The 27,349-nt window shown below is 26.2% G+C and overlaps 1 protein-coding gene across 1 annotated transcript; it reads right to left on the reverse strand.

The window, feature by feature from the left end:
- Positions 1-3,051: 3,051 nt before the first annotated feature.
- On the reverse strand, positions 3,052-24,174 carry LOC129962190 (uncharacterized). Its single transcript, XM_056075930.1, has 4 exons — positions 24,092-24,174; positions 12,574-12,652; positions 10,768-10,852; positions 3,052-7,082 (listed from the first exon to the last, which is right to left on the reverse strand). Exon 4 carries the CDS (start codon positions 7,022-7,024, stop codon positions 3,719-3,721), a length of 3,306 nt encoding a protein of 1,101 aa, XP_055931905.1. The 5' UTR covers positions 7,025-7,082; positions 10,768-10,852; positions 12,574-12,652; positions 24,092-24,174; the 3' UTR covers positions 3,052-3,718.
- Between the last annotated feature and the right edge of the window lie 3,175 nt (positions 24,175-27,349).

Raw genomic sequence — 27,349 nt, forward strand, 5'->3', positions numbered from 1 at the left:
ATTCAAAAGTAACAATTAGTATGGGCTTTTTTGAGATTTATTTAATGTTTTTTTTTTGTTTGTTTTTTTAACTTTTAAGTATTTCTTTGTTGCCATATTTCAACAAAATCAGATTTTCAGTTACTGATTTTTCTCAAATCAGATTTTCATAATAAATTCAACAAATTTCATAAATCCATAACAAATCTAACAAACACACACATACAAAAAAAAAAAAAAAAAAAATTGAAAGGAAATAACTAAGAAAATATACTTGCATTTGATCTTGGAAAAAAAAAATATTCCAGCTAGATGTCCTGCATGCTTGAAATTACTACTTAAGCAAGCAAAATGAACAATAACAAAATACAAATCAAACATCATTAAATTAAAATGAATACATAGATTAAAATTTTATATTTCCATTGTATAGCAAGAAATTTCATTTTGATTTTAGACCACAGCTTTCATTTGAATCCAACATTAACAATATTCAATGCATTACAATATAATGGTTTTTTGCACATAATAACTGTAAAAAAAGATATCTGAATTTAACAATCAATAATATTAAAACAACGAGTAACAAAGAAACAGCAATTAAAATTAAACGAAATAGCGCATACTAATAAAAAAAATTATTCATTTAACAACACAGGAGATATGAAAGCAGCAATTCAAATTTTCATTTCTTTGCTTTTTTAGCCATTTAATTGAAAAATAAATCTATAAAATAAAAACAAGAGCACATTTAACAAGTGCAAATATTGTGTGATTATTTTTACAAAAAAAAAAAGGTATCAGTCCAGTTAAATATTTAAAAATCAAATTGGACCACTGTTAATTCATAAAATTAATGCTATCAACAATTAGTAATAAAAACTATATACATAATTAACTTATTAATATAAAATGTCATAGTACTGTTTATCTTTAAGGAAATGGGCATTAGATAATATACTATTAAATATTTCTCTAAAGGAAGGGTTTTCATCAGTTAAAAAAAAAATATTGCTTTTGAAATTTGCTGCAAATTTAAATGATGGCCTTTCTAGCCACTAAATTATATAATAAAAAATCTAAGCTATTAGTATGTATTAATATCACATATAACATGCAGCTTGTGCCAAGTGCATATTATTAACTCTATAAAGTATAATGACTGTTTTTCATATAATTTAAATAAAAATTTAATATTTTTCCTTATGGGCAGTTACAAATGCTGCTTACAGAGATCTTCAGCCCAACCCATTTTTTTTTTTTTTTTCCCAAATAATTAATTCCCAATGAGTTTCTACTCTACAATGCACTCCTTGAAAATGCTATCTGCTTGCACATTATTTTACTTCCTTAACCAGTTCTATATAAGATACATTGCTAACAAGAAATAGATTAAGTAATTCCACAATGGGGTGACATAAAATATATATTTTATCTTCAAAAGGCATAAAAATCCAAGAAAAACTAAGTTAAAAGAGGGAAATTGAACTACCTGAGGAAAAATACTTTCATTTTAATTCAATGAAACTCCTAATTCAATAAGTATTTGGGAGTGGGTGGGGGATTCCAACAGTACTCTAGTTTTAATCACTTTACAACACTAAATCAAAATATATTTTTGGTAAATTTAGAAATTTGAATACAAAATTTTGGAAGTTATATGGTGATATAAATCAGCAGTTATACAGAAATATATATATATATAATGCCAAATATGTTAAGTTTACTGAACATTCTTATTCAAATCGAAATTACTAATTATGCCATTTAAAATACTCTTCCAATGTTATCTAGCTCATGATTGGTATAGGGCCAATAAGCCGGGCCAGTCCTTAATTCTTTCTTGTGATAGAAAAACCAACACGCCTGTCGTGCCCTGCCAGTGGCCACTTTAAATGTCTTTTCCTTTCTCAGGGTGAAAAATCTTACCCTCTTTGCCCGAAATGCTGCCAACATCGGGACTCTGCTGAACATATTCTAGAACTGTTTAGGACTTCTTTGGGGAGAAATTTATTCTTCTCCCTTCCTCGTTTTTGACTTTCTTCTTGTCAAAGGATTTTTGGATTTGGTCTAACTAAAGTCAGGCCATGGGGATTAGCAACAACAACAACAACAAAATACTCTTAAATATATATTAGATTAAGAAATTCAATTAAAAATATTTCAGTCAATTTCACATTTTTCTGTTTAATACCTGCTTAAATGAAATGAATTATTCTAAGGCAAAAGACAAATCAAACAGGCAGTTATTTTCTAAACTATAATTTCAAATATTCACCTATAAAATTAATGTACAATTATTACATAACTGCTTTTTTTTTTCTCTCTTTTCATTCTCTGTATTTTTATTGTAAATATTTGGTCAGTGTTAAATAAATAATATATAATTATTATTAGCAGAAAAATTCTAGTTAATTTAAAAGCAAGCATTGTATTTTAAGTCAATTTCTTAATGTCAAGTAATTATATGAAAACTTTCAATCATACTATCACTCTAAACAGACAAACAGTACCATAACACTTAAAAAATTTAATATATATACATACATACTGGTAAATATGAGGTGATATGAAAAAAAAATCTTGTTGCAGATTTTAAAAACAAAAAAATCCATTGTCATTTTATAAAAAAGTAACAAATGTGATAAGCAAATACAAGAAAATATTTGAGGTATATTTTAAATGGCAAAAAAGGACATCAAATGACTATAACATTCAGGTACAAAATTTTTAAAGCATATTCTTTATCATTTCACTGTCAATAAAAAATAATTAAGCTGTATAGCAAGAACTTTTTTCATAAAGTTGTACAGGAAGAAACCAAGCTAAGAGGACTAAGAACGTATTTGTTTTCCATTTCATCTTTTGAAATTAATTTTCAATTTTCCTTTTTGCATCCTTATATAGTCAATATTATTTACCAATACTTGTTGAAATTTTCATCTCATTCAGTTTTACAATCAAGATACAGTTATCAAACAATGAGATGAAAGCTCACTTTCATAACATCGGCACTATGATTTATAAGTGTGTGTAGAATTTAACTCAAATGTTTAAAATCTAATTATGTCATTAATAGGATTATTATTCCTATCTCATAATATTAAATTGCAATAATTTTTATATTAAAACTTTAATATGCTAATGAACCATATACTTTTTGTGCATTTTTTTTTAACTTGAAAATGAACTTCCTGTACAACTTCTGATTGCTGCTTAATTTTCCCCACCTTTAAAAGTATTCTAACAGAGAAGAATAAAACTTTTTAGACCAGATTATATCTTTAAATGATAAAAAAATAAGGTGCATTGACTTTTTCTGTAATGGAAGATTTGAATCAGAAAGGACACCTGAGATAGATTAAATTGGCAATAACAGCCAAAAATTATTTTTAAAATAAAGTGAAGGAAAATAATTCCCTTCAACTGAAAGTGTCTCAAAGTTATGATCTCCCCTTATGATTAAAAACACAGAAAATACTTGTTTCAGGCATAGGTCTCATATTAGTTCTCTACAAGATACATGCCCTAAATCAACACACGAAGAAAAAAATAACAAATACCTCTACAGATCCCCTTTTCACAAAAGGTTTCAGTTATTAGCAGAGTGCACATTCAATGAATTGACAGTTACATGAAAATGGAGAGATACATACTATGAGTATGCAGAACTAAGCACTTTGTCAGAATGAGGAACAGTGCTTGCTTTCTCATCCTTCACATATGCAATTATCACCTTTCAGGCTGGAGTTAAGGTGAAAGCAACAGTAACTGTTTCAGATACTTCCTGACTAACAGGAAGATAAACCAGAGAAGGGACAAATAAATTCTGTTTGGAGACTCCATCTGGTTTTGGTTCAGTAAGATGAAAAGGCTGCATTATTACTTTTGAGTTCTCAGGCAATTTGTATGGCACAGGTAAGTGCATTGCATTTTGAAATCCTGTAGCCATAAAATTAAGCTTTTCTTCTTCTTCTTTACCTCCAATCAAATCAGTGCCATTTTCTGGACTATGAGCATTAATTTTTTGCTCAAGGTTCTTCCTTAAAGTTAAGTTACTTGGAGAATATTTTTTGGATGGGTTTTGTTGGTCAAACTGGCTTGTAAGACCCTTCTTACTCTTATGCATGACTTGAATATGATGAAGACATCTGATTTTGGTGCGAAATGTTTTGTCGCACTTACTGCAACGAAACCTTTTAAATTTGCGTGGTTGCACTTTTTCTGAATCGTCTGGGTCAACCATATGATTCCCTGAATGGTTGAATCCCAGATTTAGTTCATGAATTCCATTTTCAGATCCTGGAAGTTTTTTCCCAGCAGGTAGAGTTATGCCGTGGCTCAAATGATGAGTATGATAATCAAGTTGACGATAAGTTACATTGCATATAATACATGATAACATTTTTACATCTGAACTATTTAATTGAGAAAGTTTGGAACTATCATCTAAATTAACAAATGAACAACAAGAACATGGAAGGATACCATTTTTTAAAACATCCTTGGTATCATCACCTAAGAGGGAAAAAGGACTGGCCGCATTATTGGGGTATATTTTATTTTCACTGGATTTCACATGTTTATTTACCAAATGGACTTTCAATGAAACCTTGTCAAGGAATTCTTGACCACAAATTTCACAAGAGAACAAATTACCAGTATTTCGCTTTTTTGGATCTTCACTGTTAACACTTGAATCATTGAGAATATTACTGTTTAATTTAACACCCTGAGAAAAGTTATTGGAATGCCAGTCAATTTTTTTCTCGTTTGACGACATAATGGTATTGTAAGAAGGGCTTCCAACAACAGAGAGCTTTGTGGAATCATCCATTATTCCATGCACATTTTGTTTATGAACTTTAAGAAAATATTTACTACACAAATATTTCTGACAAATATCGCAGTACACACCTCCACCAGGAGCAACAGGCCATCGATCTGGTTGTCCTTTGTCAACATCAATGCCATGCATTTTCATCATGTGAGTTTTCATAAAATATTTATTACACAATTCTTTATTGCAAATCTGACAAAAACTACTTCCTCCACTTTTCTGTCGACCACTAGAGAAAAATCCATAATCTCCATTTTCAACAGAATCAAAATAAGCTTCAAAACCTGAGGGAGCTATACCATGAACTTTATACTTATGTGTAAACAGAGCTATACGATCAAGAAACTGTTCCTGACAAACTTCACAGGTAGTACCTTCTTGCAAAAGACACATTTCTAAAGCAGCACTACCAACAATGGAGTGATCTGCCTCCAAATGATTCACAAAACTCTTCTTATCTCGCAGTTTCATATAGCAGATTGAGCAGTTATAACTCGAATCTGAAGAACCATTACTATTTTCCATTTCATGAGACGATGGTGACTTGTCAGCAACATTTTCATTATCAAAGTGTATCAGGCCATTCTTTTTGTTCATTATATCAGATGTTAGAGAAGTTTCATCTTCGTCTTTCAAGGAAGCCCCATGAACTTCAAGCATATGGCACTGAAATGACTCTGCACTGGTGAAATTTTTCATACAAGGAGCACACATCTGACCTTTAAAATTGTCTTTTGGTTCATTCATATCATCTGGCTGGTTAGGTTTTTCACCGTGTTCTATTTTTCCAACTTCTGAAAATTCAGGAAATTCACTGCCAGCTATTTTGGCTTGCCCATGTTTATTAATTTTATGAGCATCGAGGTAGCACTTTTCACAAAATTCTATGTTACACAACTCACACAAGAATTTGTCACCTTTTTTTTCTTTTTGATTAATACTTTGGGTAAGTGTTTTACTTTGAGGTACTTGAGGACTAGAACCATTTAAAAGAGGTATGCTGGAGTTTGAAGAATTTTTTATATTTTCTATGCTTACATTTGCTTTCAATTCTTCATCTTTGGTTATTTGTCCAGTAGCATTTTCAGAGGTCTTAGAATCAAGAACCAATGGGCGCACTAAAGGCAAAGGTGATGATATTACAGGTACGTGGATACTACTAGGATTAACAGAATCTTCCTGAATGCCATGAATATTTTGGCGATGTTTTTTAAGGAAATATTTGTTGCAGAAATACTTTTGACAAATATTACAGTAAGAATCAGAAGTACCAAAATTTACCCCAGTTTCACACATTTGATTGTACGCCTGTTGAGAAGACTGATTATTCATTTGCATAGTTTTATATGAGGTTTTGTAGCTATAACTACCCGTATTATTATCGACATTGCATATTCCATGTTTATTTGCTTTATGAGTTTTAAGGAAATACTTGTTACAAAATTCTTTTTCACATAACTCACAATAGGCTTCTGGGTTAAAAACTCTAACACCATTGGACGTTACAAAACTACGTTGAGAAATTGACAAATTCATATTTCCTTGTTGCATAGGAGAAGAAAATTCTGAGAAAGGATATACATTACTCAACTTCATTGCATCTCTTGCAATATCAACTGGATTAATAGGAAGTAAAGCAGGCATTTGAGAAAAGGCATTTTGTACAGAATTTTTGTATTCATTGTTCAGAACTTCTTCATTTGATTCTGGAGAACTTACATCAGTTAAAGACTGCAATGAAGATTCTTTGCTTTTAGAGCTATTTGTACTTGATTTTGCAATTTCTCGTAACTTGGTGTTGTATAAGGCATTTGTTACTCGAGAAAGAGAGCTTTTTTGTGATGCATAGTCAGATGGTCGACTTTTTTCTGTTACATCTTCATTTTGAAATTCTTCACCAACAGAATAAGAAACTGCCTGATCATTCTCAGGTTCAGGCTGTTCTCCTATATCATATGAAGGTAAATCAAATTTTGGTGAAGTAGGATTTTGGATTTTTAAAGGATTACTCTGTTTTCGTCTTTTCTTGACTTTAGGTTCACAACTAACAGCTTCCTGAGAAGAGGGTGATAACTTATTATTAGAAACTGAAGCATTTTGAGCTGCATTTGTATCACCATCACCAGATAAATCACTTTGCATAGTTGGAGAGGCAGCTGGTATTTTCAGCTCAATAGCTTCAGTTAATTCTGTTTCAACACTCATATTTAAGTAGTGATCTTCTCTGATCCAAAAAGAATTGTATCACTCACCACAATGGCATCTAAAACAACAATGAAAAATGTCAGATATTGTCTTTATACACTTCAAATCTCGTGATAATAATAATTAAAAAAAAACATTGAAAATTTCACATTTTAAGCCAATAATGGTGCAAGAAACACATGTGTGTTAAATATGCAAAACAATTTATTACCTACATGTCTTTCTAAAATAGAACAATTATAATCATTCACATAAGACACTGTTCAGAAATCAATATCCCTAAATGTTGCAACATTAAAATATCTGAATTTGCTAACAAAGTAGTTCTACCACAATTTTGGGGGGGGGGGGATCAGCCAAAATATTTATCACTACTCTAGAAATATTCTACAATATTCATCTGGATTTTATCACTAGAAATATTTTACAATATTCATCTGGATTTTAAAACAAAACAAAAACAAAATGTGTTGCCAAGTAATTGGTAACAAATATTTACAAGTCTTAAAAAATTAAAATTTAGAGTAAAATTAATTGACCAAATAAATGGTAAATACTTCTGGTGATAAGCAACAATTTTTGTAATATTTATGGCTGGCATAAATCTTATTAAATATTCAACAAAAATGCAAAAACCAACATAAACTTTTACACTTTTCACAATCAAAAAAAAATTTTTTTTATCATTTTCATTATATTAATATAATTTTGCAAAAATGAAAATGCCACTCTTAAGAAAATTGATAATTATAAAAGAATATTTTCAAAAAAATGAATGAACCATAATTTTTAAAAAACTAGAACAATAACCAGCAATAAAAAATCAAATACAAGAGGATTTCAGTTATATGTATATGTAAAAATGAATGAAGTTCTTAAAACCAATAATTCATCAGAAATTTAGATAATTTCATAATAAAATAATCTGCAAAATATTAATAATTTCATAATAAAATAATCTGCAAAATATTAATTGTGAGGTGCCAGTTCAATGGCAGATTAATAATATATATTCTAATTTGCAGACAGTAGACAAAGTATTACTTTTAAAAAGATGATGCCGAACACAATTGTTCACCCTTTTTGTGTTTTTATAACAGAAACATATAATAGTGCTGAAAAAATAAAATTTTGCCATTGGTTCATGAAACTCATTCAATTGTATAGCTGCAACAAAATTTCTATCAAGAATATTAAAAAACTGACCTTAAAGATACAACTTGGAAAATAGTTTGATTTATTTGAATATGCTCACAAATATTTAAGAACTGATTTACTCACGATATTTTCCCAACTAATGATAATAGTCAGATTGAACACTTGTGAAAAAGATAAGTTTTATGTATCTCATAATCAATCATGTGCACTCTCATGACTGGTTAAATAAAGTTTTAAATTATTACTTTTGTTTATTTCTGATCATCCTGTATATATTTTTAATATTTAATAATAGGGGGAAAATTGACTTTTTTAAAATTCTGTATTAAAACAAAAAAAAGGAAGAGAAACCATTAATATAAAAGGCAAAAACTAAGAGTCAAGTAACTTTCTTTCATATGCATTTTGAGCAAGAAAAGATGTAATAATGAGAATATAATAACATGATAAATAATTATTAAAAACATATTATATATAAACATATGATTTAACATATAATTTAATGCAAACAAATAATTGATACTTTAATAAAAAATACATTTTTCCCATGCTTAAAAACCATCTAAAAATTAATACTTGAAAGTCAAATATTTTCTTTAGCAACTAGGAAGGTTTGTAAATTCTAATGCTAAAGATAATACACTTCCACAACATATTGTAACTTCAAGCAAAATAGCAATTTCTTAGTTATAAATTCACTTAGTTTGATTTAGAAACATCTATTATCAGAGCTTAAAAAAAACTAATTGACAAATAAAAATATATAACAACTAATCTACACATGAAACAGGTTGGTAGGGAATTAACACTTTTTCTTTCTATTCCAGCTAAACATTTTTTTCTTCCAATATATGATAATATGATAAAATATAATATTTTTCCCTTCTTAACCTTTAAAACATTTCACAATAAGATTGATAATGGTAAATAGATACAATCAGAAATAAAAATTGTAAAAATATTTAATAAATGAAATCATAATTAATGAATATAATTAATGAATAGTTATAATAAATGAATTAAAAATAAAAAGAAAATCACATCATTACAACAGATTTAAATGGTTTATTGTGAATTGCAAAAAAAAATATAATTTTACTTCTCTTAAATTAAAATCTTCCTTTTTGTCAATATTCCATTGATCCTATTTGGACTAAATGTAACAAAATGTATCACAATATTGCATGGTTTGTTATATATTGTGTAGTATGATTGGTTTTCAATTGAGGTGAACTTTTTTTGCTCCGATTTTGTTTTATTGCTTTATATTTTTTACATATTTACATAATTTTTACTTCTGATTATATAATAATTATATCATAAAAGCAAAGATTTCAATTAAAGAAAAATCGAATCATTTTTTTTTCTCTCAATTTGCAGAAATCCATTTAAATCTGTTATAAAAATGGGCACAATTCGGTTTTAATGGCGACCAAAAACAGCCAAGGAAAAAAATTTGCCAAATTATGAAAATATATTCAAATATTTTATTAAAATTATTATCAAAATTTATTATGATAAATATTGAAAATGCGAATCTCATGTTATATAGTTTCACAATTGAAATAGGCAAATAGGCAAGGGTTTTTTTTTGTGCTTTTTGGTCACCATTACAACCAACACGTATAGGTGATTTTGTTTACATTTATAATTTTAAAATACTGCAGACATATTCAAATTAAAAATTAATATTATAATAAAAAATAATATAGTCAAACATTCATATGTTTTTGAAGATTTCTAAAAGAAATCAGTATTTAGAAACTTCAATGAACAAAAATACAAACTGCAAACTTTTTACAAATTTCACTCCAATTACATTTATTTTTAAATGCAAAATCATTTTTTCAATTTGCTGAGATTTGAGAGCTAATTTGGAAATTCCCAAACATGCAGAATATTCAGTTGCTGTATCCCTAATTTTTAACATCCGCAGGTTACCATATCGCAATTAGGGTTGCGTTTATTCGTTGCGACTCCAAATATTGCAACATTTTAGAAAAATAATTTTATTTACATTTAACTAAAGAAATTAAACAATTGATTTTTATTATGAGCTTCACCAAGGCAGTGCTCAAGAACGTCCCGCAGAGGAGAGATAATAGCTTTTTTAGAAGCATACCCGGATAATGAGTGATGCGGCAATTACGTCACACACAGCCTCGACAGAGCCTATAGTTTACAGACATCTAATATGATTTATTATAGGCATTCACTATAAGCAACTCAGTTACAGAAAATCTTTCTCATTTTTTAAAAATTTTATTTTATAACATTTTTATACAGTTTTAACAATCGTATCAAATTTTAAGAATTTATAATATTTATGACCTCATATAATACTTAAAAAGCCTTAATAACATGATTTGATTTTCAAAAATGATTGATATCATATTTGGTGAAATTTCATGTTTTTTGTTTTCACTTTTTTTAATTTCATTTTCACTTCCTTTATTTTATTTCATTAAGTTGAACTTTTCTTTCACACTTTTCCTAAAAGAAGTTTGATAAAAAGAAATTTTATGTGTATTAGGACTATAAATAGAAGTCTGACTTTACTAATGATTATTAAATAAGAAGCTTACCTCATTATTTTCAGATTTCTCATCTACGAGAGGAAGATGTCTTTTCTAGCAACTAAGCATTTATTGACTACACATTTATACAAGCCTAGAAATGTAAATACAAAAATATATTATATATATAGAGAGAGAGAGAGAAATGTAAATATATATACAAGCCTAGAAATGTATATATATATATATATATATATAATATAGCCTGAAAGGATTGCTCTTAATTCACAACACAGCTTTTATGAATATATTTCTTGAAACTCAAGCTTCAATCTTTAAATAGTTATAATTCCATTCATCAAAAAGATTTAATTAGAAAATTTTAACCATATAAAGGACATAGAAAATAATCCCTACTCTCAATATTAACTAAAAGATTAATAATCTTTCATTTATAACAAATTTTATTTTCTTATCAAAAAAATGTTTAGTCACATTTTTCAAAAAAATATAAATAATAATAATCCTATTAAACAAGTAGTAAAATAAGCATACAAAGCATAAAACTAACAGACAACAAAATCAAATCTAATGCAATATAACAATAAGGTAAATGTATATTTTAAATAAAAATGGTCTCCATTAGTTTTGGTTTCTTATATTCCAAGGTTTGGTCATTTTTATTTGCAGAAGAATTAAATTCATTACTAAGCAATTTTTGATGGAATTCATTAGTCATAATGCACCACTATCCAAATACAAGCAGATGTATTAATTTCCATACTTAAAATACTTTATTAAAAAAAAGGTATTTTAAGTGTTGAAAATAAATATTTACAATAAAAAATAAATTAAAAGTATATAAATTAACCAAACAATACAATATAAGCAGTAAAAATATATGGGAGTGTATCAAAGAAAGGAAACTCATACAAACTGAGAAAGAAGTTTTTGGTGCACAGCATTGGCCATAGTTTAAAACTGCAAAATACTACTCTTATCTAAGTTTTTTTTTCTATTGTTATTATACTTTAGATGCAAATATTCCTTTTGTTCTATATATCATTTGACTAAGATAGAAGACCATGATTTTAGTATAAACCTAATTTTTTAAAATTAAGACGGTAATAGTTAATAATCTGCATGATCTGGGATTTTGTAGATTTTCTGCACCTAACAGGATTCCAAAATGTATCTTTTTACAAATGAAATAAAACCAAAATTATACATAATTTAAAATTATTATATGTTACAATTTCAACGTAAAAATAAATGAATCAGCAAGAAAACTTACTGCTGTTCATAATGACTAAACTCCAAAACAATCAATTTTTTTGAGTTAAAAACTTCTAAAATGGCTGCTAAATTATTTTTCTCCTGTAGAAGAGGCAAAAACATATCTTTTTGCCATTAAGCGGTAATGTATGCCATAAGGAAAAAATTAACTTAAAAAAACTATTGACTCCAGATGATGAATAGAAGACTTTTGTCGTTATGATTCTCAACATACGATAATACACTACATGTTTTCAGGGTTCTCTTACTTGTATAGTTCAAAAGAAAATAAATTTAATAAAAAAAAAACTCAAATTTGCCAACATAAATACAGGAAGTGTTAAGAAAATGCAACCATCTTTTATAAAACTCCCATATTAAAGATGTTAAATCACAAATGTTTGAAAAAAGTAAAATGCTACATTCATGAAAGTTTTTTTAATATGAAAACAATTTCAATAAATTTGTATAATCAAATCAAACAAATTTTTGAATATTTGGTTTTTCCACAAAATTAAATAAAATTTAAAATATAATAATATACAAGTAAAGATATACAAAGCATCAGATTTTATAAATCATATAATGATACTAACATACCTTTTATTTTTTATTTTTCACATTCCTTGTTATACACTAATTTTTTTTTTCCCTCACATTTTTACAGGCAGCAAATTTTCTAAATATATAAAATATAAAGATTAGAATTTGTAATGAAAATAATTGTAATCTAAATGAATTATATTACAATTCTTTTAAATAAATTATAATAATTTTTTTCCCTATTAAAAATACTATAAAAAAATCCAGAATACAAGAAATAAACTTAAGCTACTGGTATAAGTAAAAATACTTCTTTCAACTAGCAAGCTGAAATACACTCTTTCCCAAAATATTTCTTTCAATACATTTACCTGCATTCATTATCCAATTATTAAAATTACATAATAAGTATTTAAAAAACTATTATTTTATTTTTTTAAATTTGAACCTTTCAAACTACCACTATTCTAATGAGTTGTACTTCATAGTATTCTATTTCAACTTTTACAATTTTTTTAGGATTAAAAAAAAAGATAATATCCAAATAAATAAATTCTTATCTCATTTTATTAACTGATTTTCATTAGTTGAGAATTCATTTTATATAGATCCTATACTTCAAAAACTAAATTTACTTAAGCTTATTTAATGTTATTCTTATTATAAGAGAATGGGAAAAAAATAATAACTGCTGTTAATTATCTCAAATTTTCAGTAATTTTTATTTGACAAAAAAAAATTTAGATTCATTTAATAAGGCCTAAGCTGAACCTGTAACAGTAATTTTATATCATTTCAACTTCAATTTATTGCAAAAGTTTTTTTTTTATAATGATAATAATTAAGACATTATCATTAATTTTTATAGCTGATTAGATAATTAAGATTTAAGCTGATTAGATAAGTTTGAAAAAGTGCAACTTTTATTCAAAAACATTAATGCTATTGATTTTGTTGAAACACAAAATGAATTTGTGTAAAAAAAATTAATATACTTTAAATTATTTGTTATAGATATAAACATCGCACATTTTTAATAAAAGTTGAAATAGGATACTTCAGTCTTATTCACATTTTAATATCAGATTATTGTAATTCTTATGTTTATTATAATACTAATAAGCATGATAAAAACTCTCATCTGTATTTTTTTTCCCCAACATAATCATTATCCATTTAAAAAAGAACTAAATACCATATTATTATGTTTCCATATTATCACCTCCAAAAAAATTTATATTCTCTTCAGTCTTTTAAATATCTAAAATAACTACTTTCTGTATTTTTTATATATTGAAACATAAAAAAATAACTTTAAGCTAAAGTTGTCACTAAACATTCTTTCTTTTATGAAAGAATCTTTCAAAATTTACTATAATTTAACAGAAGAAATACCCAAATACAGACTTTTCAATACTTATATATAAACCAAAATAAATTTTTAAAAAAACTATGATTTTCAAACTTGTTGGCAAGAGGATGAAAAATTATTCCAAGCAGATAAAACAGTGAAATATTTCCCAATCAAATCGCAGATGCCAACGATGATAATTTCAAACCTGTTAACTTTGAAGCCAGCAATTTTTTCCCACTCGTGATTTGCATTTAATCCACTGTACATGTGCCAATCTTAGTTTCAGTGCCATCTTACTTTATTTTTGTTTGAAAGATATGCGTAAAAATAAATTCTTATACAACAAATTTCTAATTATCATTTATCGTGTTTGCAGAAAATTCTAACTGCATGGTTGGTCGGCACTTCATTATGAAACCACCATCCGTCGAAGCAAACCAGTAACAGTAAACAATTTCAAAAATAAAACATCACATTTTCACAGAAAAAAAAAAATTTATTTTATTTTTCTTACACTTCAAATGCAGTAGAAATAAAAAAAAAAAAATGCTATATTTGGTGACATTTAGAGGTTTATCTCTAGCCCCACGCTAACAAAAATACACTTTATTTTGTAAAATAGGGTACAAGTACAAGCTAACCTCCATTGTTTAGGTTTAGCAGATTTTTTTTTTTTTTTTTTTTTTTTTTTTTTTTAAGAATGTGCTTTTTATAAATAAAATCATTTGAATTGTTAGTTGCATTGGACAGTTTGTTGACATGCAATTTAACTGAATGTTTTAATCCCTGAATAATGTGATGGGTAATGTTCACTTGAACTTAAGTAGGAATATCTTATGCCATGCAGTTAAAAGATATTTTGAGATTGAAAAGTGGCTCTAGCAGGATGAATACCTATTCATTATCATCGCCTGTGAAAGCCTATTTGGATGTGATTCTGATGAAAATATGATAATGAACTTCCTCCACACTCACTAGATATCAGATTTATATGAATATATGAAACCCTGTTTATAGTTCTACATCAAATATAGTTAATGAGCTGAAATAATTCTTATACAATCATGTTTATATTTCTAATATAATCTAGATCAAATATAGTTAATGAGCTACAATAATTCATTGGAGGAGTTACAAATACTATGCAAATCACAATCACATGCTTGATAGCATTTGCAATTCTAATGGTCAGTTTTGTCAGCATTGCTTAAACAATACTCAACAATTCAAATGATTCCAGTGACTGATAAAATGAAAAAATGGTATTTTTCATTTACTGTTTATGTGATAAATAATTAAGAGTCAAAAAATATAAATTTTAGAGATGTTCTGTAATTCTTAATTCATTCATAATTATAGTACAGGATTTTAAACAATTTCATACTAATCTATTTGTTAACCATTTCCTCCAACATCAATTAAAATATAAAAATTTATTATCACCATAACCATCACTTCAAATGGAAATTGAAAGTAGGGGCTACAAAGTAAAGGCTGAATATCTTAAATTAGAGATGCTTAGAAAGTAACTAAGAATACTGCTTAATTTAGTGGAAGAAAATGCTTACAGAATTGTAAAATTCCCAAGATTTTTTTCTAAGTATGTATCATTAAAATATATTTTTTTATCGCTTATGTTATTTCTCAAGTGATTCTAATAACATGTTTTTAAAATAAAGTTAAATCTATTTTAGCACTTTTTAACTGACTATCCAATACAAATTAGGAATGAAACTAATTAAATATATGAATTAGTCTAATGGATGCTTAAATTAATATTTTTAGTGCTATTATATTGAGTAGACAGAATGTGTTATCAAAATACAAAAAACTTGAAAATCATAAAATTTAGAATTTTGTTTTAAAGTTTACAATACTTTTAGATAGAAGAATGTATTTCAACTTATGAAATGACAAGCTGATACCAACTGCAATATTATGCAGTCTAAGGCTGTTTAAAATAATATACAACTGCATGGATCTGCACAACAACTTGAAACTTTGTAGACTGGAAATGTTTATATTTATTGATAATATAATTTGTAAATAATGATTTATCCCACTAAATAGTTTAATAATGTTAAGAACACTTTTTTATTGAAAATTTGATAAGCCTCGTTAAAAAATAACCTTTAAACTAAATGAGTCTTCATAATTACATTACTTAAAATTTCACTATTTTCACTATTCACTATCTCCATGGACGACAGCTTTTTAGTACAACCTAACTGCCGTTTAAGTTCAAGAAAATAATGTCAAATATAAAAACTTTAAAAATAATACCAGCAAAACGACTTCAGCTTTTGACTTTTCAATGTTTGTTAAGGTAAATTTTCTCACAATTTATCAAAGTTTTACAAAGTAAATAAAAACATTTATATCTTCTATCTTTCTCAAAGAGCAAGAACTTAGTCTTCAAATGGTTATTTTAAGAAATGTATTTTTAAAAATGTGTCAAGAAGAATTACAATATCAAAAATGAAGCATATTATATATTAAATTTCTTTTTGAAGAAAAAATTTCCAATTCAAGAAAATTTCAGAAATTTAAAAAAAAAAAAAAAAAAAAAGATCTAAATTATTTTGAAGATTCAAGTTGAAAATACAAATTATCTTTTGATTTCATTATTAGACTCGTCAAAAGAGAACACAAACTATTCTCAATATACTTCATTCATTATCAGGAATAGCATTTGCTATATTTGTTTAATTTATGAATCTTCTGAAGAACTCATAAATCCCTTTGGGTGTCAAACAGCAATAACTCCATATAGTTGCTAATACATTTCAATGAATTTTCTATATAATGTAAATCTTGGATGTTTCATTCAGCATTAATTATACAAGAAAGAATTTACTTTTAAATATGTAATATTTACATTTACTATTTATAAAGACTCTTATTCACAATAGTTCTTCATATTTGTCATGATAAACTTTATTACTGATGTTTATTAACAGTAAGAATACATGATTACAATTATTTTATTATTCATTAAGTGCCTCTATTTCTATCATTATTTATGAAGGAAAGAATCAGCATATTATCTTAAAGAAGTTTTATTAGACACAAATATCAAATTCATCTGCTCATTCGAAAATTTACCTTAACTTCTGATGTGTTTATTTTTTATTACAATATCTAGAGTGTTCTAATAAAATTTAGACTGAAATGTTCAAGGGGATTAATACACATTGCATGCAAATTGTAAAAAATGATCAATAAATATTGATTATTAAATATCATACACAAAGAATGTTTTAAAAATATAGTAAAAAGTATTTTAAAAGTATAGTTTTAAAAGTTTATTTGTAATTATAAATAATATATTATAATTGTTTATGATTACAAATGTTCTCCCCCAGTTCTTTTATATGAAATACAAAAACTTTTACCTGAAACTTGTTTTTGGCTTATCAATTTGCAATACTGCAAATCATAATCATCCATTTTTCTTATATTTACATAAAACTAAGCAATGTTTTGCAATGCAAATAGACTAGATTTGACATGTGGATTGCTTATTATCTTTATACACTTTATTAATTTCATGTACCTATACAAACAAAAAAAAATCCACCATAAATAAGTTAGAAACCTCTTTGGAAGCATATTTAATTTAAGGGTATGGAGTTCAATGCCACACTGAAACTATTTATGCCTAAGCTTTACAATCTTTAATTGATTTTTGTAATTTTTCCAAATAAAAATGATCAAATCTCAAATCCTACAGCAGAATTTGGAATTTTTATGGTAAAATTAATGACTTGAGGCCTGAAATTTTTCAATTAAATCCTGGAAAAAAAGTGTGATATACTTAATAAAAGTGGTTCCACCATAATTACTACGATAAACTTCTAAACATCTTGCTTAATATATAATGATTAGTTATCAATATACTTTTAAAAGTAGTAAAATCCTTGTTGGAAAGCAACTACAATCAAAGCTTATCAGACAAACTTTTTTCTTGCTTTCCTTCTACATGAAATTTCAAACCTGTTTTTAACATTGATGAAAGTATTAACACACAACATTTAATCTACAGATCCAAACTCAAACTATCGACTTAATAACTCCCCTTCCCCATGTATCTTTGAAATATTTTGCTATTTCGTTTCAGAAATTCTTGTACTGAAAAATGCTTTATTGAGTATTTTTCAGAGGAAGAACAAATTTCACAGACTTCTGATGACCTAATTGATTTAGATAGCATTTTTGCTTTTAAAAGTAATAATGTATTTATCTGAACCACAGTTATATTCTTTTCCCTGAGACCAATTCAAAGATGTTTTTTTAAGTATGTATGCCAAAAATTAGACATTGGAGGGAAATCAAAATACAATTTTTGTATTTTATGTTAATAAATTTTAAGGGGATTAAAAATTATTTTTAAAAGCTATGTAGTAATTTAAAAATGTAATTACCCTTATCCCCCTGGCATTAAATAACCTTGGTCACTCAGATGATTTCGACTCAACACTGAAGGCGAACATTTTCAGGTACTTGTTTTATTTTAAGGGTGAGTAGGAAATGGCTATTATAGAATGTTGGAAGGGTCTAATTATCATAATGAGGGAGAGCGGTTTCCTTTCCAGCTCATTCTGAAGTTCCTTAAGATGATAAAAAAAAGAGAGGAATTCAGACAAAAGGTTAATTGTATATTTTCAATTTTTGTTTACAAGAGTGTGTATAGTAACAAAAATGTTATGGCTAAAGAAATTCTTTCAATTTCAGCACAATAAATAGCTAACTCAGATATCAATCATTTTTTAACTTCAAATTATCTTTTCAATTTAAATAGTAGTTTCTATATTATACTAACACAGAAGACAAAAATTATTCCATTAGTACCGCGGTATTAACATGGTAATAGATTTAGAAATGAACATTGAATTACCTAGGAAAAAACATTTTTTTTTTTATTCTATCATCCGAAAGAGTTTAATAGAGGCTTTCTGAATGTTTAATTTAAAATAGAAAATATTGCTTTCCAATAGCATCAGAGAATCCAAAAACCTTGAGATACTGCCAAAACTTCTTCACACCAAATAAAATTAGTCATATAAATACTAATTCTCATATTCCAGTACTATACTAACAGTTTTCTTCTAATTTATATTATTGTCTTTGATTCTCTACAAGTTCAATTTTTGTCTTTTTATATATTACATCCATATACAAAATTTGATAAGTATCAGCAACATCTTTAGGAAGTAAGAAATGTGTGTTTTTCATGGAACAACTATATTATTTAAATGTCAGCTACATTACTTTTTACTGGTACATTTATCATCATGTAATAAAAGAGTGATTTTAGTTACATATATATTAATATTATTAGAGGTTTAACTATATATAAGATGTTTTTTTTTTTTATTTTGAAGATGTTTTAATTTTGTTACTGAATATGTTCCAGATATGATATTTCCTCATAAAATTCTGAAATATCTTATAGTATCAGACACAAAAATTGATAAATCTATTAAATATACACTAAATATTAATAACTATATTTTTCCAAATTTCATTCTACCGATTTTACTTGTTTCAATATTAAATAAAATTTAAAAACATAAATAATTCATCTTAAAAAACTGCTTTGACAGAACAAAATATATGTATGAATTATATTTAAAAGATATTTATTAATATTTTCAAAGCTTAAATATATGAAAATAATTAAAATTTTCAATGAGGCATTATATTTCCCAATTTTTTCCAGCAATTTAGAATAAAAATCTCATACAAATTTTGGGAATTATAATATAAGAATTTCATTAAAAATATATGTTATCTTATAAATACAATTTAAAAATTCAAAATACTTTAAAAAATTAAAAAATCATTTTAATAATCAACAACATTCTTGAAAAGAAAAAGTAAAATAAAAACAATATAAAAGTTTTAGGTAAAAAATTGGAGAAATGTACTATTTTTTAAACATACTTCAATGATTACAAACATCAAAAATTTCACTTAATAATATTTATCTATATTTACTGAATATTAAAATTTTGGGAAATAATACAAGCATTGCTTTGTTAAAAAAAAAATTTTATATAATTTTTAAATAATTATTTAAAGAAAAAAAATCAATATAAAAAAATCTAAGTTAAAATTCATGTTTCAAAAATAAAAATTAACTAAGTTAAATTTGCAGGCTCAATTTAAAGGCAAACTTTGGAAAACTGCAAAACAGTACACCAACAGATTTATTATTTTGAACAATGGCCCTTAGAACGGTAGAATCCTAGTTGTGATGTGCCATTCTGATATTAAAATGAGGGTCACTTGAAAACTGTCATGATGGTAAAGAATTATAGGCATAAATAAAAAATATGCCCAATTTTTTTTTATTATTTTTTTTCAAATTCTCACTTTTATATTGATTTCAATATATTTTTTGAAGTTTCATGCATTAAAAAAAAAAAGAATGAAGTGAAGTTAAAATTATTTTATTGGTTCTCCTTTTAAAATACTCAGCTTAAGTATAATCTTTTTTTGTAACTAAAAGCAATAAGAATTATTAAATGCATTTATATGTTTGGTATGTAACAGATCATCTAAATATAGCAAGACTTTTCAGTAGAAATGAAGAAATATGTTCTCAAATTTACACACAATTAAGTCACAGATTCTACAGCAAGATGAAATCTCAGTTCTATTTTCTTTCAAATAATAATTGAACAAAAATTTAAATATACATTAAAATAAATGAGTGATGTAAAATTAATGTATTCATACCAATTTTTAAAAAAAAAATTAAAATGGAAGAAAATGACTGTGTAATTAATGATGACTAATACTTTTGATGAATGAGTAGATTATTGAAGATAGCCTGGAAAAAATCTTGAATCTTTTCAACTCTTCTCTTGAATACAATGCTTCATTTAAATATAGTCTCTCAAAAAATATTTAAAGAAATTTTAATAAAGTGACACAATACAGGAAAAAAACACAACAACAGTCGAAAGATTTTTAATTCAAAATATAAATTACTTACAAATTAATTAGCATGCAAGACTTATACAGTACTCAAAACAGGCTAATCTAAAGTAATATCATGCATTATGATTCATTAAGGAAATTAAATCTTCTGCAAAGTAACAATTTTTATATTATTTAAGATTTTTGATGCCTTCTTCTAATGATATATGCCTGATAATTTATACTCTGGGATAATTTTCAATAAAGACACACTGAAATAGCCTGTTCACATACTTTAATATAAGCTAGACAATTCTAAAACGTTCGATTATCATTCAACAGAATTTAGAAGACAAACAAATAAATAATGAAAGTAAAATTAAAAGCAGCATTTGGAAAAGTTTTTTTTTTAAATTATAAATAAAATATTCACAGATTTGAAACAAGTTTGGCTCTAATTTTAATATTTATTATTTTTAGTTTCAAACTGCACAAGAATTACCAAGGTACAATGTAAAATGTATAACATCTATACATGAAATTTTAATATAAAATGAATAAATTCTGTACAGAATATGCACATACAATTATTTAAAAAAAAAAATGCACCATTATAGACACCCTTTGAAACGAAGAAACAGCACACTTCATTATTAAAGGCCTGACTAAAAAACAGATTTATTACTCGTATAAGTGCTGCTAAGTATTATAATAACAATGATCAAAGATGAAAATTATATCAGCCAAGAGAATTACAAGCAAACTTCCTTTTTTTTTTCCATACTTAACCTCCATTTTTAAAATATTAAAATTTCTATTTGTAATCAGAATATTATCCAATAACAGTTTTATGCTAAGGAGATTAATATAATTACCATTTATCGTTTACAACTAATTGCTATCATGTGATTTTATCATAATCATCCTTCTTACTTCTGCATAAATCATAACTAATTTTATAAATATGGATTAAAATAATTTTCTGAAAAATTGTTATGGTGACAATTAACAATTTCAATGGTGACATAGTTGATTTTAAGTAGTAAACATTTAAATTATTGATATTAAATAAGTTATACATTAAAAATTAATATTCTTTTTCCCTTTTCTATTGAAGAATAAAATGATTATTAAAGTCATCTTAAATTACTTTTTGTACTTTAAAAATATTTTATAGTAAAACTCATCTGTAAAACAATGCTCATAAAGAAGTCAAAATAAATAATATTCCATCTAAAAGAAAAAATTAGAAATGCAGTTTAATGCATCAATATAAATTAAAAACTGTATTTCAGATAATGAATCATTTCTAGTAAAAATTAAGAATTCCATAATATCAAATAGATGCAGCTCTTACTTTAATTAAATAATCAGTTAATAATCGTATTCTATTCATCAAGATGAAAATATACAAATAAAACCATCTTAAATTAAAAATTAAATATACAATAATTAAATACAATATAAAACCTTAAAATAGAATTTCATAAAATAAAGCCTTAAATTCTTCAGGTTATCTATCTTTAAAAATTAAACTATTATCTTTATGCATATAAAAAGGTAAAATAACAAACTACCATAATAAAATATTCAGGGAGCTAAATTACTTATGTCCAATAAAAGAAAAAAATTAATATAACATAAATTCTCTTCGACTTACTATCGAGTGTCATTCTGATTAATAAGTCATTAGTTAAACTGATTGCTAGTCATTTACATGTTTCAACACTTCATTATTCAAAAATTAAAATAATAAATTACATATACAATATAATTTAATCCAAGTATGTGTAATTATTGTACATACTGCAAACATATATATTAATTTGAAATTATATTCATTCTGAAGTGTATTCTGATATTCATATATATATCCATGATGAATGCACATGATCACTCAGATCAGAAGTTCAGGAAAATGTGTATTAAATAAAGAAAAGACAAATTGTTGAGCATTAGAAGCCTACAGAATGCTAAATTTGAAAATCAGAAATTAAGATTCAAAAAATAAAAATATCTAGTGCTTAGAAGTCACGTCATCACAAATAGTAATTATTCGCTATTCTATTTTACTAATAATTATATGATATCATTATATCAAACCACAAACTATTCAATTTAAGGTAATATTGAATGCAAACAGCTCTGTCAATTCTTCACTGTTCTACATTTAATGCATGCTGTCGTCAATTAAAAATTTGCAAAAAATGCTCAAAACAAATTAAGCCAGTTGAAGTCAAAAATAATATCAACATAAAGGTACATGTCATATTTTAATGTTTCATGTAATGAAATATATATAAATAAAATTTCAAGAAATCCACTAAAAAAATTAAAATACACCCAGTATATTGTGAAAATCTGCACTAATTCTTTATCTCATAATTATGACATATTTACAAGACAATACAAATTTATTCATAATTTTCAATAACAAAGTCATTTCTAAAAAAAACAGTTCATTATTTTTTTTAATTGTATTCACAATTAAAAACATATAATAAATTATGAAAAACATAAATCCAATATCAAATACGTAAACGCACAACAAAAGATTCCAAATTACCACAGTTTTCATAAAATGAAAAAGGGAAAAAAAATCGGAGAAAACGAAAAATAAATAAATAACAAAATAAAAACACGATATTTAAAATCTTAATATCCATTGCTATATAAAATTTGACAAAACAACATGTCCTCGCAAGAAGTGACGCTCACGTATTTAATGAGAATTTAGACATGTTAATACTATATGCATATAGCCTGGTATGTAAATAAATATAAACAAATTATAAAATGAATATTAGAAATTGCATGGGAAAAAGGAAAAGCGTTTTAAAAAATTATTTATTTTATGTCACTTGTAAGGTTTAATCAAAAAAATTTCACAGAAATACTATAATAACCGATCAACCAAAACAACACAATTAGCATAAATTATGCAACAGTTAGCTTTATTTTAAAACTTATTTTTCTTTATTTTTATTCTTTTCAAAACAATAACATTGACATTTAGACCATTTCTGATGCAAGATAAAAATTTCGTTAAATGATTGGATTAACGCATATTTTTAAAAAAATCCTAGCTCCGAGACACACCATCATGAATCCGAGTTTCTTTTATTACTACTAAGCTAGGCGTAACACGATTTTAAATTACATTTAAAAAAAATAGAATATTTCGCAACTACGCGCAGTTGCAGTAACAATCAACTATCTGCACCGAACAGCAACTAACCACCACAACTTCTAAAATCAAGCGAAATATTATAACAAAAAATTACAGAAACTTACCTAAAATTGTTGACAATCCAATACAAACACTTCCATCTCGATTCCAAGAGAGCACGCCATCTTTCCGCCAGGCTCAATCATTTTATTGCCATATTTTAATGAAATATGAAACTCAAATGTAATAATAAATATTTATTAATAAGGCATTTTTAAATTTGTTTATTAATTAAAGATCATTAAATTGAAGACTTAGACTTCCTAAAATTTTAAAAAAGAGTCTTCCGTTTTAAAAAATAAATTAATGTTTCATAAAAACTTCAAAAATCTCTTCTTATTGAATCAATATAATTTTGGGGGTTTATGATTAACTCATCATTCAAGAGTGTGTTAAAAATGGCAAACTAAAAAAATAGTGAAGATTTTTTCCATTTATTTATTAATTAATACAATCTTGCTTTTGAAAGCGATCGTTTTAAATAATAGGTAAAGGATTTTTAGAATACCCAAATTAGTTTAACGAAATATCAAAGTATTGTCGCACTAGAGGAGCATCACAGATTTGAAATGGCCCAAAATGTTAATTTCTATTTTCAATTTTTAATTAACTAAAGGAATCGAAGTACTCTATACACATTTTACATTAAAACTGATATCCTATCATAGACCAAAAATCTTGTGCAAAAGAAGAAAGCTCTCACTACGAACTCTAAACCAGTAGAGGCAAGAAAATGACTTTTATGAAATTCTCACTAGTTTCACAAGCAATTCTCCAGATTAATTAATTAAAAGATTGTATTTTATCTTTCCATCTCTTTCTTTTAGATTGTTTCTTTTAGATCTAAACCAAAATCTAGCTCATATCACAAATGAAATAACATACTTTACCCAAATGTCTAATTCTCAGTTCAGAAATTAGCATCTGTATACGAAAGCAGCTGTACTTATGAAGAAGGGTCGATCACTTCTTAACGTTTTCCATCCCCCCCCCCCTTTTTTTTTAAATTACCCTTTTTTTTTTTTTTTTTTGTAATCTTTTATCTTAAGGAGTTCAAAAATTGATGGTACAATTAAGCCTAAATAATAATAATATAAAATATTTAGGAACTGATATCATCTGAACATAATAAATAACTTCCCAATGATCGTTACATGTAGACAGATCTTGAATATAAAATACATCAGAAGAGCGTTTCAAAATATGCAGGGATGCAAATGTTATGAAATCAATTCGAAAGTTTTATGCTAAATATAACTTGAGAATGCTCCCCATTTTAATTTAATTAAAGCCCAAAATAAAGCAATCACATAGTTTTTACTATGGAACTTTTAACACATTAGAGATATATACATTTCAAAAATGATTTTTATTCATATCAAATCTGGAAAAAAAAATGTATAAATATATAAATCTCTTAATCCGACGAAAAGAAACATATATAAAAATAATAATGAAAAAGTTAGCAACACGATTAAATATTATTATATTTATTAATATATATATATATATATTACTTTTTTCCCTGTTAGGTATTAATTGGACTCTCCAAGTACTAAAAAAATTCTTTGTTAATACACATGATATCACTCAAAAGTCTTGTTTATTAAGTTCCTATAATAATATGCAGCATTAATTCATGCATATTTCTAAATTTACCAATCTAAATTTCCAATTAATAATTTTTAATAATATATGATAAAGTTAAAATGCATTGCATGAATCGACACTTTGCGGAGCAGTACAATTTAAATTTTAAACTGAAACAAAAAAAAATATGTAGATACCCTATTTAGGCCTATAGGAGAACATGTAGGCTAAATTTCGTGACGATTTTATTTGGCGTTTTAACTTTGGGGATGTTCTATCACCTGGAACACTGCGCTGCTAGAGCTCTGAAAAATGCGACTAAGCGACTATTGCAGGGATGCGCGTAAACGAGTAAAATCTCGAGAATTTGATTTGAAAAAACACTACGTTATACCTGTGAAGCATATTTAGCATGTCCAGGGTTGAGGCATGCAAGATGGCATACTCAGATTCGCTATTGGAGGGCAATGTTTGAAGCCTTTTCGGTGTTTCGCAAAAATTTAGTTGTTCACTCAGCGCCATTTTTTATGCAATTAATTTGAAAAAAAAATGTACAGTTATATTTTAAATAAGCTTTAGCGAAATTCATAATAAAGAGCAAGAAATTCCGTGCAGTTCTAAGTAAAGACTGTCAAAACTACAGATTAAAAAAAACAAAAAAACTTTAGACCCGTATTAAGGGTTAATCGTTTCCAAGAATTCTGACCTTCCTAAACACTATTCCTTGAATTCAGTCCATTTTCCACGAAAAAAGGAGAAGGGCAGGAAGCGGTGCTGTCTTTAAGGCATTAAGTCCCGCCGAGCAACACGATTGACACAGTGTTCCAGCAGATGGAACACCTCTTTTATCCAACGATTATACTTATGCTTTCTCTATGAAAAATTTTAATATAGTATATATACATATATATATAATAAATAATTTAAGATACAGTCAACAAAATAACATTGTAATTATTTTTCTAACAAATACATTTTACTAGAAACAAAATTAACAAAATTCTTTGAAAAAAGTAGGTTTTTACATGGCGTCTATATCTGAAAATTATGGATCAACTCGATTTAAATTGTCATCGATTATTAAAAAAGAAGCTTAAAAGTGATTCTAAAACACACACACACACACACACACACACACACACACACACACACACACACACACACACACACACACACACACACACACACACACACACACACACACACACACACACACACACACACACACACACACACACACACACACACACACACACACACACACACATATATATATATATATATATATATATATATATATATATATATAATGATTTTAGAAGCGAGTTAATTTAGGTGTTCCATGTAGTGGAATGTTACTCCACAAAGAGTTAAGAAGGGCCACATAAACTCAAAGATTTGAAAAATGAATTAAAATTAATACATTATTAATTTGTTTATAAAATGCAAGGTTGCACTGTTATAATTTTAGTAAGAGTTTTATATAAGCATGAAAAGAAAGGCATTAATTCCGAAATATTTTGAGGATTTTATGAGTGTCAAAATTGTTATAAATTCGCCTTTTTCTTTTTGACGTGGTGCTTATGATTTCGTGCTTTGATGTCGATTTTTATTTTTAAAAAATAATTCAGAGTCTTTTTTTTTTTTTTTTTTTGGAAAAAATAATTTTTATTAAAAAAATAATTCAGAGTCTTGTGTGTGTGTGTCGTACTGAAGCTCTTAGATATGGTAAG

This window comes from Argiope bruennichi, chromosome 2 (genome assembly GCF_947563725.1).
Source record: "Argiope bruennichi chromosome 2, qqArgBrue1.1, whole genome shotgun sequence".
Lineage (NCBI taxonomy): Eukaryota > Metazoa > Arthropoda > Arachnida > Araneae > Araneidae > Argiope > Argiope bruennichi.